At 41.8% G+C, this 14,204-nt stretch overlaps 1 protein-coding gene across 2 annotated transcripts; it reads right to left on the bottom strand.

The window, feature by feature from the left end:
- Positions 1 to 461: 461 nt before the first annotated feature.
- On the bottom strand, positions 462 to 13,919 carry DUT (deoxyuridine triphosphatase). 2 transcript variants are annotated; one of them, XM_074966372.1, is made up of 7 exons: positions 13,701 to 13,919; positions 12,521 to 12,653; positions 11,382 to 11,473; positions 8,893 to 8,937; positions 2,255 to 2,329; positions 1,308 to 1,378; positions 462 to 558 (listed from the first exon to the last, which is right to left on the bottom strand). In XM_074966372.1, the coding sequence occupies exons 1-7, from the start codon at positions 13,819 to 13,821 to the stop codon at positions 502 to 504; spliced, it is 594 nt and encodes a 197-aa protein (XP_074822473.1). In that variant the 5' UTR covers positions 13,822 to 13,919; the 3' UTR covers positions 462 to 501. The 2 variants fall into 2 exon arrangements, with proteins under 2 accessions (XP_074822473.1, XP_074822474.1); XM_074966373.1 differs by lacking the exon at positions 13,701 to 13,919 and adding an exon at positions 13,440 to 13,606.
- Positions 13,920 to 14,204: the final 285 nt, after the last annotated feature.

Below are 14,204 nucleotides of genomic sequence, written 5' to 3'. Positions count from 1 at the left end.
TTCATTGACAAGTTTTGTATTAAGCAATCTTTACACCATGCAGTATCAGGGCATAAGCTAAATTGTTAGTTTCTAAAAAGTGAGTTATGTTTTTCCTAATCTGCTGCAAGATAGCTTCACACACTTATCTGAAGATGTCAGAAAATCTAGCTGGCACAAAGGAGGTGTAATTAGTACCGTTAAACTTCCATATCAATTGAAACACTGGTTCAGAATCCTAGGAGTTAACAAAAAATACTTTGTCAAATCTCTTGTGCAGATTTCTCTGTACTGCAAGCCAGCATGCTGTTCAACATCACTTGCTATCAGTTTGGAAGTGGACAAGAGGGCAGAGATTTGTAGACGCTTGTACAATGCTTGAGTTATGAGTCCCTTACTTTCACAGATCCCAAAATCCCAACTCCCCTTTTGAAACTATTCTTTAAAGACTGTTTACAAAAAGAACCTTTTAATCAATAAAATCCAAATACAGTAAGAATTTATTACATCTAACATCTTTCTTCATTTCTGGCCAGTGGAACCGAAGCCACCTGTACCACGTTCAGTGTCATCCAGAACCTGAAAAGAGATGAATAAGGTTAGCTTTTTAAAGACTTATGCTTGTGTATATATACTCATTTGTTTCTTGCATGTTCTTCATCTTCCCCACAGAAAAATCAGTATATTTTCTTTTATGGAGAAGATCTTTACTGCACAAGCATAAATAAGCTTCAAGTTTTTAAACTAAAATTAAGTTCAGGAGTCAACAGAACACATGTTAAAATATATTTTTACAATATCTTACATGTTCAAAATATATGTCAGTCTGCCCCGTTTTCAATAGTTTAAAACTGTAAATTGCTCATCTCCAGGAAAACTGCATCCATCTTTTCTTCAGTTTTTCTTTAAATTGGTTGTTTCAGAGTGGGATTATCACCCCATTCCTTCTCTTGCATTGACATGGGTAAATTGCATGGGTTGTCATAAATTATAGAACTCTAAGCAGACATGCCTACAAATTGAAATTATTCCAGATTTCTAGTAAACACCAAAGTTTGTTTGTAATTCTTATATTTAAGAATCCCTGATTTTTCAACTCTTCACATCCCCTGCGTCCCCAACAGGCTTGTAAAGACTTACAATTAAAGTGTTAAACTGCAGACATTTTCCTTTTTAATTCAAACAGTAATAATTTACATGTTCTTACAGGCAGCAACAGAAGGAAATAACTTTTTGAAAAGCTCAATTGTTCTCTGAATTTTGACAGATTAAATACAGCTCTTCCTGTACACTCAGACGAATGCAAGTGTTTCATTCCAGTAACTTACTTGAACTTCCTCCAGCTCAGGATAGAAGATGCGTTCACAGATCAGCTGGGCAATTCTGTCCCCTTTTTTAACTTAAGAGAAGTTAATAGGTTATTTTTTAAAAAAGTAACAAGCCCAATACAACTTCAATCTCCATATTTAAGACTCCATAAAACATTATGGCATTCGCATTAAATTTTGAAATTTAAATTATGTAGGCATCTGTAGCAATTTGAGTTCAGGTTATACCTAGAAATTTGCACTTAAGCAAGACTAAAACTCACTCAACTTCCCACTAATTGCTAAATTTAGTTTAATAACTTCAGATAAGTTTTCCAGAAAAATATTTATTAACTTTTTGCACACGATGATTTAAGTGCTCCCTTTTTGAAATGCAACCCTGGTTTCCTCCCTTTTCTTTGAATATCTCTAGCTAGATAACAACAGTCCCCAGACTCAAAATATATTCTGATGAGCACAGGGAAAGTAGAATAGTAAAGCATTGGAGGGGTGGGCATCTTTGTGTTTGTGGGGAGGGAGAGGAGAAGGTAGCATAGCTGATGGTAAGCCATCCCTTTCCCCACACACTAATTCCCGCAGGCTCCAGGGGAGGTCTTCATCATTCCCAACTATTGGCCCAGTTGGATCCATCAGATTGGGACTCCTCTTCTGGTGAACCACGGGAAATTTTCCAGATGAAAAAATTGCCACTGGGCAGAGCTGGTCGCTCAGTCCTGGAGCTACAAGTCTTTCCATGCCACCTGTTATACTGGGAACATAAGACTTCATGGTTGCCTGTTGCAAGGCACGGATGAGGACTTAGTTGATTTTCCATGTGTTTACTGGTTGAAGAGGGAGGCATATGTTCTTAAACTTGGGTGAAGTATTCCTTAGGGAATACGCAAATATCAAGTTTAGGTTGCTGACTGCAATCTCAAATACAGATTTCTCTCCAATCTAATGCTTACCTTCAAAATCTTCCTTGCCGAAATTAAAAAGTACAACACCAACATTTCCTCTGTAATCTTCATCAATGACCCCAGCTGTAATAAAGGGAGTAATTAAAAACTGTATCTACAATTGCTGGAGAGATGTTAATATCAAGGAAGAAAGATATTCATGAAATAGTAAGTTAGATTTGTAGATACATTTAGCACATTAAGTGTATCCATCCATCCCCTTAAGAGATTAGATATTAAAATACTGGAATATCCAAATGCAAGTCTAATTTGCAATGATTATGAACTAAAAAGACCCCATTGCATTTTTCTAGAACGTTATTTCTAAAATTTAACATGCATATTTCAACAAGCATTTAATACCACTGTTAAGTGATATGATGGTTTCTTTTGTCTATCCCATATAAAAGATTGAACAAATTTAGCTGAGAAAGAGACTGCATCAAATTGGTTGTCTAGAACAATAGATTTCTTCTGGATTTAAAATGGACACTGTTGATGAGAAATATAGCCTGACTGCCATATATGAAGTTAAAAATATGATTGGCTATCTTATATTCTTAGCCTTACTGAAGTTCTTCTTTAAATACAGCTTCAGCTAATGCGGAGCATTTTCTGAATGGAAGCAATGTGGTAGGAGGGCTGAGAGAGAACATACAGTGCACACAAATAAGCTTTTAAATACTTACTAAAAATCATTAAGGCCCAGATATTTAAAGGTATTTAGGTGTTGCTGCACTCAACATAGCAGTACATAACTGATTTAAGAGCCTAAATCCCACCAACTGCCAATGGGATTTACGCTCCTAAATTAGTTAGGCACTGCCACACTGAGCCAGAGACTACTAAATTTTTAAGACATTTATTGTCAAAGTGTTTCTATTCAGCTAGAGGTACATTTTTTTTTCTGTCCCAGCATGTGAACTAGATATTGCTACTTATTACAAAGACTGAGAATGAAGCTTGCTAATTTAACATAATCAGAGTTAGTTTTACTTCCAAAAGTAATACACAAAATACTCTTTAGTGGTTCGACTTTGCGTACTGATGGATTACTACAGTCCTAGTATTTTTAAAAGCTCAGTCATCCTCTAAAGTTTTAAGTACAATGGACATTTAGACAGCCTGCTTAGATATATACGTACAAAAATCTAAATTTAGTGCCGCTCTTTGGTTAAAGTTTGTGTCGGAGATCCGTAGAAGAGAAGAATTCTGGCAATTTCAGATATTCTAATTAAAGCATTAACTCCCACACACTTAAATAAATTCCCTTCCCATGTAATGCCAGAGCCATGCTTGCAATTCTGGTTTAGGTCTAGAGCAGACTACTTGCTGCTAGTTTACCTTCTTAATCTGTCAGCAACAGACAATTCATACAGCTCTGCATACATGATCCTCATGCCTATTCTAGTAATAAAAAGTGGTACTCTTCTGTATTGTGCATACTGGAGACTAATTAACTCTGTGGTGAAGTTCATGTTATTTTAAGAGTCTAGTTATATAGACAAAACCACTGAGGTTTTTTTTTAAAAAAAGTCTTAATTGTGAATCTGTTTATTCTAAAATAAATACCACCAGCCTTTAACAGAAATTGGGTCAAAGTGGAAAAAAAAAGTGAAAATAAGATTAATAAACTAAAAATAAAATTACATTTAGTGACATTCACTTTTTGCTTTACAAAGAGAAGTTCAGAGGGTCATCAATATGTCTTAGTGCTCATAAACATAAACTAATTAAACTCAGGAATAATGAGTAGGGAGGAAATCAGTGCCACTGCATTAAATAAGATGGCTGGGACCATCAACTAGACCTCTTTCCCCATAGCCTCCTAACAGGGATAGTGGAACAAAGCCACAATAGTTAAGGGGCAGGTCCCCAGCTAATGTAAACTGACATAGCCCCATTGAGTTAAGATGCCCCTTTAACTGTTTGTAAAGTGAAATGCCAGAGTCGTCATTTTACTTTTTACAGTTACTTTACTGCAGGTTAAGTTTTAAATTTAGAGTTATTATAAATTCTTGTTGTTTTATTTAGTGCCAGACTCCAATTTTTGTTGAGGGGAACAGTGGAGTTATGCTGATTTACGTTAGTTGAGGAGGATCTGGCCTGAAGTCTTTCCTTTACCTTTTACTGACTGGGCCTTTGAAAGTAGGAAAGCTTCATAATGCTGCTTCAGTAACTCAGTCTCAGACTAGTACTGTAGCTTAGTCACTACAGCAAACTCTTTCAGCATGTCATAAAGTTGCCATCCAAATATTTTCCTTAAAGAACAGGCTCCTGCTTTTTGTGATCACCCCCTCAAATGTTGCCATGGAGATTTGGCATTGATGTGCCATCTCCATTTCACCACTTCCCTGAAACAAACAGCACACGTAACAGACAAAATAGCGTCCAAGTGCTGTTTCTTGCTGAGTTAACATTTAACAAACACAACACCTGGCTCCCTAGTACCCAAATTTAAAAACAGGTATCTTGTTCCCAGGCATCTTAGGGCCAAGTTCTATACTCCAATGTGCATGTGCAACTCCAGCTGAAGTTCATGGGAGTTAAATGCATATATTTTAAGGACTAAATACCGCCTTGAAGAGATGTTCCAAAAACACCAAATACCTCACCTTCTGTGTAGGTAAACTAGTAGAAACCCTTCCTGAAGATGACTAGACTTGCCTTTCGTCAAAAGGTGTTATGCACCATTTGACACAGTCATAATTCACCCCATTTACTGATTCATTAAGCCTTAACAGCAAGACCCAGATTATTATATCCACCTATATAGCCAGAATTCCCGGGTTACACAGAAGTGCTGCCTATCGGCATCATTTGCTCCCCTCTCTCAGACAACCAGAAACTTCTCCGCAGGATTGTTAGATAAGGGTGAAGCATTGAACCAGCCACTCTCCATGGCACAGTCTGTGTATTCTTATGTGATTTCTACACAGAAGTAGACTGCTTGCAACGGAATTAACTGCCACTAGGTCCCTTCAAGCAGCACCAGGGGACTCAGCCAGTGTCAGTATATGGAATCATGCTGACAGAGGAAACGGGTAGAAGATCCACCCTCTCTGGGGACACCATCACACCAATCCCCCGGGTCCTGTGAGTTTGGAGGTTTTACTCCCTGAACAGTCAGAGCTCTCTTCAAACTCCTACTAGAGAGGGATTTCCTGATTTTTTTTTTTTTTAAATAAATAGATCAGTTAACTTCGCTATTCAGTCCCTCTCTTGCCTTCTGCAGGTGGGGAAGAGAAAAATATCCTCCCCCTGAGTTAAAAGCTACATCTGATAAAAGCCAAGTTAAGAGAGGGAGTTCAGCCACAGAAATCTGTCAAAACCAGCCCTAGTAGTAAAAGAATAAGCAACTGAAATCATCATTACACTAGATAGAACTAGTTTAATGATTTAACAGCACCTCTTAGGGTTAAATTATGAACTAGACAGAGGTTATAATGATTCTGTAGCCTGATAGGATCTCTTTTTTAATAGCCTGAGTTTGATTCCTGGCTCTATGCAGTGTGTGTGAAAAGTTCTCCTTTTCAGGATGGAATAGAGAAAGATGACTTCTGCCCTGAAAGCATACATGCTATAGGCTGGATCTGCCCTGGGAACCTAAAGCTAAGATGTGATAAACAAAATGATTTTGGAATATGCTGCAGCCACTGCCACTAACCTAGTGCTGTGCAGAATGAAGTGGCAGAAATGCTGCCAAAGCCATGCTAATTTCAAGCTCCATTAGAAACAGAGTAGGGTAAGAGTTTGCCAAATAGAAAAAGGGTTGGTAAGGAAAGAATTTAAAGAGTATTCCAATAGAGAGGTTTGTTTTTTTAAAAAGTGCACCAGAGACTGACCTCCATTTGGTGTTCAAACTACATTGTCTGTATCACAAAATGTAAAGGTACTTGGGGCAGGAGTCTAAAACATCCTCTGTCTCTATAGGAAGAGGCACTCAATTTAAGTAATTGCTATGGATTAACAGGAGGTAGCAGGGCAGAAGCTTGGTCTGCTTAAGGTTCACGTAACAGACCTTTTGGGATTCTATTATTCAAAAACATCTAGCTAAAACAGTTATACACTCTCTTGAACACTAGGAGACTTTTCTGCATGATCTACTTTGGGTGGAAAGCATCTAAGTCATTACTGGAAAAATCATGCATTGGAACTGGCAGAGTGAAATACTGACTTCACGCAAAAGCCCTTACTCTGTCGAGACTCTGGCATGTCACTTGTTGGAAAACCATCCACGCCTACCAGATGTGTATTCTGAACAGAATCCTGCATGCTCAGTTTTTTCCCCGGCCCCTTATTTACAGCCTGGGACCTCTGACAATACATTTGTATTGAAATAAAACATTTCTCTGCTATATCAAGTGTGCTTATACAAGACACTGAGTTCCAAGAAAACATCAATGCCTGATTTTTCATAAGAGGCACCCTACCAACTGTAATGATTATTTTCATTTATGATGTCACTTTTTTCGAAATGCTGAACACAAAAGTTAAACATAAAAGATTACACAGTTAAGTACTCAATTCAGAAAATACCAAAGTTACTCTACCCCCACTTTTACCCGGTGTATATGCACTGATAGTTTGATTACATGATCACAATTATTTTCAGAACCTTAGATGCAAATATATATTATTCTACAATACACTAATACAGGAAAATATTTGGGTCACATCTTGTCCCTGTTTCTTTTGTTCCATCAGACAGGCATAAAGAGAAGAGAGCTGTCCTGGGGTCCATAGAGGATTCCCCAGAAGGAAAATCCCCTATGACAATAGGCTGGCATAGTGAATATATCAGGGGTAGAGCCAGACCTTAATATGTTCCAGTGATCCTCAGCTGGTTTACGGGGCCCATAAGCTGTTCTAAGTTATACTGGGAGTGGTTTCAGCTTTGGCTCCAGTATCAGGGGAGGGAAACAAATGGCTTAGATCCATCTTTCCCCACCTCCATGGGTCCTGTGCTGGCTGCAGCTCAGCTGCACTAAGGACCTGGATCTTCATATATCCAGGTCCTTGTGAGTGTGATGAAGAGCATGGTTGATGGGAAGGTGGTATAGCTGGAGCTTCCCTATAACCTACTTATTTTAGGTATCCTACCTACTACTATAAGGGAGCTTGTCTGCCAGGAATCTGTAACTACAACTGAGATATATTCAGAGGAAAGTATCACATATCCTCACTATTATTCAAAACCAGTCTGATTTCACTAGATCTATACAAAGGTTGAATAATGAGTGGAGTCTAAAATTTAAGTTACCGTTCTTTTTCCAAACCATTTTTTCCTAGAACAACAAAGTATAAAGTTAACCTTATCTTTCAAATTTGCCTCTGGGATTCCTTATCTCATTATTTCCCACCTAGTTTTGATTAATAAGATGTAAAACCATAGTATCTTTTACTATGTCAAAGCTAAGTCTTCATCTTAATTAGCCATTTTCTGACTGTGAAGAACTAGATATGGAAATAAAAATAAAATTTTCCTTTGCTTATACTGTTGATACTCAAATAATGATTTCTTATATCCATTTAAACTTATATGCCAACAACCTTTAAATATTAAACTTTTTGTAAGGGTGAAAATGGGCAAGGAAAAAGATGAATAGTCAAATGGAGGAAACTGGCTGTAAAAATGAGTTACTCTTGAGTTACGATAACATTTTGGTTGTTATAATTATTACTAAATAGCAGCTAAATAACATGTTTAAGACTATTTCCAAGGCATAATAAGAGGACATAGCAGTAAAAGGATGACTAACAGAAGCAAGAACATTCACAATTAAGTCTGAAATTCTGGGATGATGTTTATAGCTTTGTGTTAGAGTTCAGGGCAGAAAAATAAATAGGTAGGAAAGAATGAAACAATTGTTTTTGTCGTCTTGGATTAAAACTAATAAGGAATTCAAATCTAACAGAAAAACAAGTCGGTAGTTAGCGGAGTGCGCAAAGCAGCAAGCCCTTTTAGAAAATTTGAATCTTACTGAACAGGACAGAAAAATACAAGAGCAAGGGAAAAAAAATCATCCCTAGTACTTACCTACAGTTTACAGTAAACCCCAGAACCGCAAGAGATTATGAAAAGGTCTAAATTCAACCCTAATGTAAATGAGTTCATGCCAGAGCTGAATTTGGTCCCAATGCTTTATTTAAACTTCAGAGATACAGAGGAACATATGTTGTACTTAGTTCGATTATCATCATCATTTGGTTGATGAATGTTTGTTAGACAGGCATTTGGCCCATTAAGCACTGGCTACATCAAGCATTACTTCAGAGAGAATATCATTTGGTTACTATTTTCTGTATCTGAAAAAAAAATCAATATGCAGATTAGAAAAGAATTACGGCTTTACTGGAGCCCAAAAATGTGACCTAAACTTTCTTCTTACCAGTCCAAATCAATCTGAAAGAACGATAAGAAAATGAAAACCTTAAGCAAGACTCAGTCTAAAATAGTTTGGGAACTTAGAGCCTGGGATGAGTATATGATTGAAAATCTTAAATCACAGTTTCCATTTATTTTACTGAAGTCCTTAAAAGTAATGAAGCTGTCGTTGTCACTTTATAGTTTTAGTATCTAAATTTCACTTTGAGACATAGAATAAAGATTTATAGAGACTGTGAAAAGAACATAAACATCTTACCACCAACATCTATGAAGTGTTTTGCAGCTAATCCAGAACGTGGGGCTAGAAAATGAAAAACATTTTTCGAAGTTTAAGAAACCTTCTGAAAATGAATTTTAGTATGAAGTCTATGTACGATAAGTTGCTCAAAATCAGTAAGTCCCACCACCAAAAACACTGACCTAGCTCCTTCCAAAACCTACATGTAATCCTACAAAATGTACAGCAAGCGTCATTACATGACCGCAGTAAGTGACAATATCAACAGTTGCAGGCTATAATAAGATTGCAGATTAAGTGAATTGGGTGTATGATTAGAGTAGCTGAAAATGCATTGTTTTACCTTGAAACACCACTAAAAGAAAGGTTGTTCAGACTATGGCCATTTATATTACGCTTTGGCCCTTCTTCACATTATCGTTGAAACACCTGTTCCAGAGTAATCACCACAAAGAAGTCAGGTATAGTGGAATACACTCTAGTTACACAAAACAATACACCTAACTCACTTAAAACTGCAATTCTGGCATAGCCTGCAACCTATTAACAGATTTTAAATGACAGTTGCTAATGCAAGGTAATTGTTGCTAAGACTTTACTTCAAGCTGCTTTACTTTGGGGATTAAATGTTACCTTACCAGCTTTACCTATTTCCAAAAATTTTAAATTGGCTGAAGATGAGAGAAATGTACAATCTCCCTTTTTGGAGGATTTAGCAGTAAACAGTGTTGGAAACACTGTCATTTTCTTAATTTGGGATTCGTTGCTGATCCTCTTTCATTTCATTGAAAATTTGAACACACTACATTTAGAACCCAGGACAGGCTTCCCCCTTTACCACTTGTAAATCTAAGTGCACATAATAATTATAAAGAATGAGTAGTAGTAGCACAAGCCTAAGGAAGTACCTCAATTCTTACCTGGAGGAACCACCACTAAAGAACATAGCTGAGACTACAGCCATTTTATCCTTGACCTTTCTTGAGATTACCAAGAAGAGGACACTAGTGCCAATTGTAGAAGTTGTTTTTGTGATAAGACAATCATTACTGAAGTACTCATAACCCTCATCAATGTAGTATCAAAGCACCTCAAGTATTTAAAAACAGATACATCTTTTTCAGCCCAGCCTGTGAAAGAAATGGCTTGATTAGTTTATGAGTTTTCTATGTCTAGAACTTGGTGGGGAATCCAAATCAGGGAGCTTTGCATTTAGTTCTGAAAGTGACCATGTTTCAGTAGGAACTTGACTAAAACACCAATTAAGTTTTCATAAGCCGGCCAACAGCAATCTGAGTTATTTCCACTAGGGCAGGGGTCTCAAACTCAATTTACCTTGGGGCCAGTGCCAGTCCTCAAATCCTCCTATCGGGCCAATAATGTCACTGAAGATGGTGTTCAGAAAAGAAAATAATTATACTGTATTTTTTATTTTGAATTTCTTAGAAATAATAAGTGTCATACAACTTTATACAGTTTGTCGCCTGCCAGAGTCTTTAGTGTTTGCCGGACACCTGGCAACGTTTCAGTTCTGTCAGTTTATTGATGTTTGGCCTCAGTGACTGAGCAGTTGAAACCTTCAGGATTGCAGCCAGGTGTGCATCAGATAGTTCTGTTTGGTATTTTGACTTGTTTATATTCATTGTGGGGGGAAAAATTGCTACCTCCACGGCTGACTCTGCCCAGCAACTAATGATGCTGCCTCCACGGCTGACTCTGCCCAGCAACTAATGATGCTATCTCTGTCCCTCTCCCTCAGCCAATGGGAGCTGCGGGGGGTGGCACCAGCAGCATGTCTGCATGCATCTCTCCTCCACAGCCTGCAGTGGGGAGGTTCTCAGGCTGCAGATGGCCAGCGGGCCGGGACTTTGAGACCCCTGCACTAGGATGTGCTAATTAAGTTGTACTGTACTTTGATAAGTTTTTTCCCCCCCCAATATTCTTAAGAGAACTTAAAATATTATTTTAACCAGATCAGCTGCTTTGACCTACAGCTACTACACATCACTATACACTTAAAAAAAATCCAAAAAATTTCATATATGTAGGTTCTATAATACTTCAAACAAGTTATCCACATTTTTATTAGCAAAGTGTTTTACATAGTTTATTATGAGTCATCCATCAAATCTTCAAATATTTTCACCAAAAGATGTGGTAATAGCATGTTACCTAGAGTACCAGGTTCAAGATAATTTAAATTTCATCACAATCAATGGGCTGAAGTTAAAAAGGAGTCCAGTAAGGTGCAGTCTATAAAGAGGAATTACACCACTGAACCACATTCACTTCTCCAAAGATTTTACTTTAATGGGTACAACCCTCCTGTGCAGCCACTCACACTGGCTTAAGAGCATCCTTGCAAAGGAATGGCAACCATTTAACTAAATCAATATAGAAACAGACTGGGTTAAATAGTGCAATTTTTGCATGTTGACCAAGCTTCAAGGCAAGCCACTGGGGCAAGTGAACCTGTTTCAATGAAGCTTTTCTACAGTCTAACTTACCTACTCTGCCATAACATCCAGAAGGGAGGGAGATCTGAATGTCAGTTTTCACTATGCCCTTTTCCATAGCAGGAATCACATAGTTATAGGCACTAAATAAAGCAAGCAAATATATGTCAACACTTACTTAATGTTTTGGGTACTTTCTTGTTGGTAACCGAATGATTAAATACACGAACCTATAATTACACATAGTAAAGACAGGGCTTGAGAGGTAAGAACTATCCCAGTGTCTGTGTAAGAGCCACCTACAAATCTGCAAAATTCTATGCAGATATTCAGACTTGGGGGGGGGGGACCCTAATAAATTGTTTGTGCTGATCCAATTGCATGACTAGCAAAAGGCTGATAACAGTAATTACAGAGACCTCATCTGCTGGTACAGGCTAGAACCTGTAGGTCTTGAGAAAGAATTGATGTTCAAGGCCTTGGAGGAGGAAAGGGAAGGCTCTATATGCATTAGGAAGTCCTTTCCAAATGCAGTAAGCAATGTGGAAAAAGGTACAAAAGCTAGTATGTTGGAGACAAAGGAATGGCGAGATGAGCAAAGGGATAGGGCGCAAGGAAGCCCCTAGGAAGCCAATGAAAGGATTCAAAATGCAGTGTGACCTGGCCAAAGAGGCAGATGCTAGCTGCTGCACGCTGCGTGCACTGGAGGAGAGTGGAAAGGGGAAATGAGAGGGGGCAAAGTGGAGGGGGATGCAGAAGTGATTAGAGTAAGGCCACTCTAACGTGCAAAACCCTGCAGAGACAATTATTGTGGTGTGAGGGGCTCGTTTCCCTGTCGCTGCAGCTAGCGGGTCTACACAGAGAGCAGCGCGGGGTTCGCTCACCCGGCTGCTGTCGCGCGCCACGCTCCGAGGCCAACGAGCCCTACAACGGAGAGGGCCGCAGACCCCAGCGCCACTGAGCAGGGGCTCTGCGGGCCAGCCACAGGGGAAGCGGGAGATGGTGGCGGGCTCCGCAGGGCGCATGGCAGCCACTCACCCTCTACCCAGGAGAAGCTGCTCCGCCCACCGGGCGCGCCCTCGGGGCTGCTGAGCCCTAGCCCGGGGGGCTAAGAGGGCTGATCTCCCCCCGGCTGCACTGGCCGAGAGCGGCGGGCTCTCGGGCAGTGCACGGAGCGGGCCGCCCCTCACCTGTATAGGTCGTAGCCAGCTGCGCGGGCCGAGCCCCGGGACGGGGTGGACGCGTTCTCGGAGAGCTTGGCGAAGCGGAGCCGCAGACCAGGCTCCGAGGCCTTGAGCCTCTTGCTGGGGGACACGGCGGGGTCTGCTCCGGAGCACGGCATGGGGAGAGCGGGCGAGAGAGAGAGAGCAGGGGACAGAGCTGAGCGAAGGGGCGGAGCTGGCGTTTCCCGCCCGCACCATCCGAACCGTTACCACGCCCCGGCCGGCCCATGAGGCGGAGTCGGGCCCTCCCCCCCAAAGGACAGAATGGGCTCTCCCGACCCCAGCTCCTGAGCCCTGCCCCTACCCAGGAGGCGAGCACTCTGGGGCCGAGCTAGCCGCCGGCTCTCGGTATTGCTGCTGGGCTCCCGGTCAGGTACCCCGTCACTTCGCTCCTGGGCTCTGGCCAGGCCGGAAGCCCCTCAGGGACATCCCGCGTCCTGCAGCACCGGAGCTCTGCTATCCTCCCGCCCCCCTACAACCGCGGAGCGGTGCAACTTGCCATCTCCTCCCCCGCACCCCAAAACAAACAAACCCACCACCACCAGGCCCTGCAGCACCGGAGCCCTGCCATTTTCCCGCCACCCTGCAGCCCCGAAGCTGTGCAACCTACCAGCCCCTCCGTCCCTGCAGTACGGGAGTCCTGCCACACACACACACACACACACACACACACCCCCGCCGTGCAAAACCTCTACCCCGCCCCTCAGAGCCTACAGCACTGGAACCATGCAACTCCCCGGGCCTGGCAGCATCGGAGCCCTGCATACCCCCGCTGCAACTCGCTTCCGCACCCCATCCCGTACTGCCCCTCCCCGGATTGCTGCGGCGCCAGGGCCACGTTGCACAGGGTTACTATCGCCGCAGCCCCTCGCTCCCCTCCCCTTACTGTGTCTGCGGAGGAGCTGCCCGAGGAGGCGCTTGGCCAGCATGGCGCCTGCTGCAGCTCGCGGGAGGGGGGAACTAGCTGCTCAACAGCAGCGAAAGCCGGGCTGTAGGCCTCGCTTGGCGCACGCAGCCGCCCCTGGTAATCCCCGGCCAGTGCAGTGAGTGCAGGCGCTGCCTGCAAAGGGACCCTGTGTCCATCGAGGGCCAGACCCGCGCCGCGCCTTCCGCACTGCCCGCTTTATACCTGTCCCTCAGGCATCACCTCGGCTGTGGTCTCCGCTCATGAGCTGGAGGGAGGTGGGAGCCGCCCAGGAAAACTCAGGGTGCTGCAGGTAGCGGGGCCGGCTTCTTCGGTAGGCAGCTCCCGCCCCTGCACAGGGCATCTGTGAGGTACAGGGTCTCAGCTGAGATGTAGAACTAATGTCAGGGATCAGCAAAGATCCCGTGGTACTTCCCACGGGGATCAAAACAATATCTCTAGTGTCCTGGCTGAAACTCACCGAGAATAATTCATTGTATGGGCCTCTGGTACTTCACTGTGTGGTAGGCAGGTGTCTCCATTTCAGAGACGGGGAGCTGAGATAGAGACATTAAGTGAGGAGATATCTGTGGTACAGTCAGGAATTACACCGTTCTGGCATGAAACCTAGTGCAGCACCTTAACCACAAGATCATCTCCTCAATTCATTATACAGTAGTAAACCAGAATCTGGCTAGAAGTCCTTCCTGATAACGCTGTCACTTCTAGTTTACATAATTCTGGGAA

Source organism: Natator depressus, chromosome 10 (genome assembly GCF_965152275.1).
Source record: "Natator depressus isolate rNatDep1 chromosome 10, rNatDep2.hap1, whole genome shotgun sequence".
Taxonomy (NCBI): domain Eukaryota; kingdom Metazoa; phylum Chordata; order Testudines; family Cheloniidae; genus Natator; species Natator depressus.
The sequence above is the reverse complement of the archived record's forward strand: the minus strand, read 5'-3'. Positions and strand labels throughout refer to the sequence as shown.

Coding starts and splice junctions, on each gene's coding strand:
- DUT (XM_074966372.1), bottom strand. CDS start 13,821: ATGCCCTGTGCAGGGGCGGGAGCTGCCTACCGAAGAAGCCGGCCCCGC. Junction 12,654..13,700: donor GAGCGGAGACCACAGCCGAG/GTGATGCCTGAG, acceptor GCTCCGGAGCAG/ACCCCGCCGTGTCCCCCAGC. Junction 559..1,307: donor CTGAGCTGGAGGAAGTTCAA/GTAAGTTACTGG, acceptor ATCTCTTTTCAG/GTTCTGGATGACACTGAACG.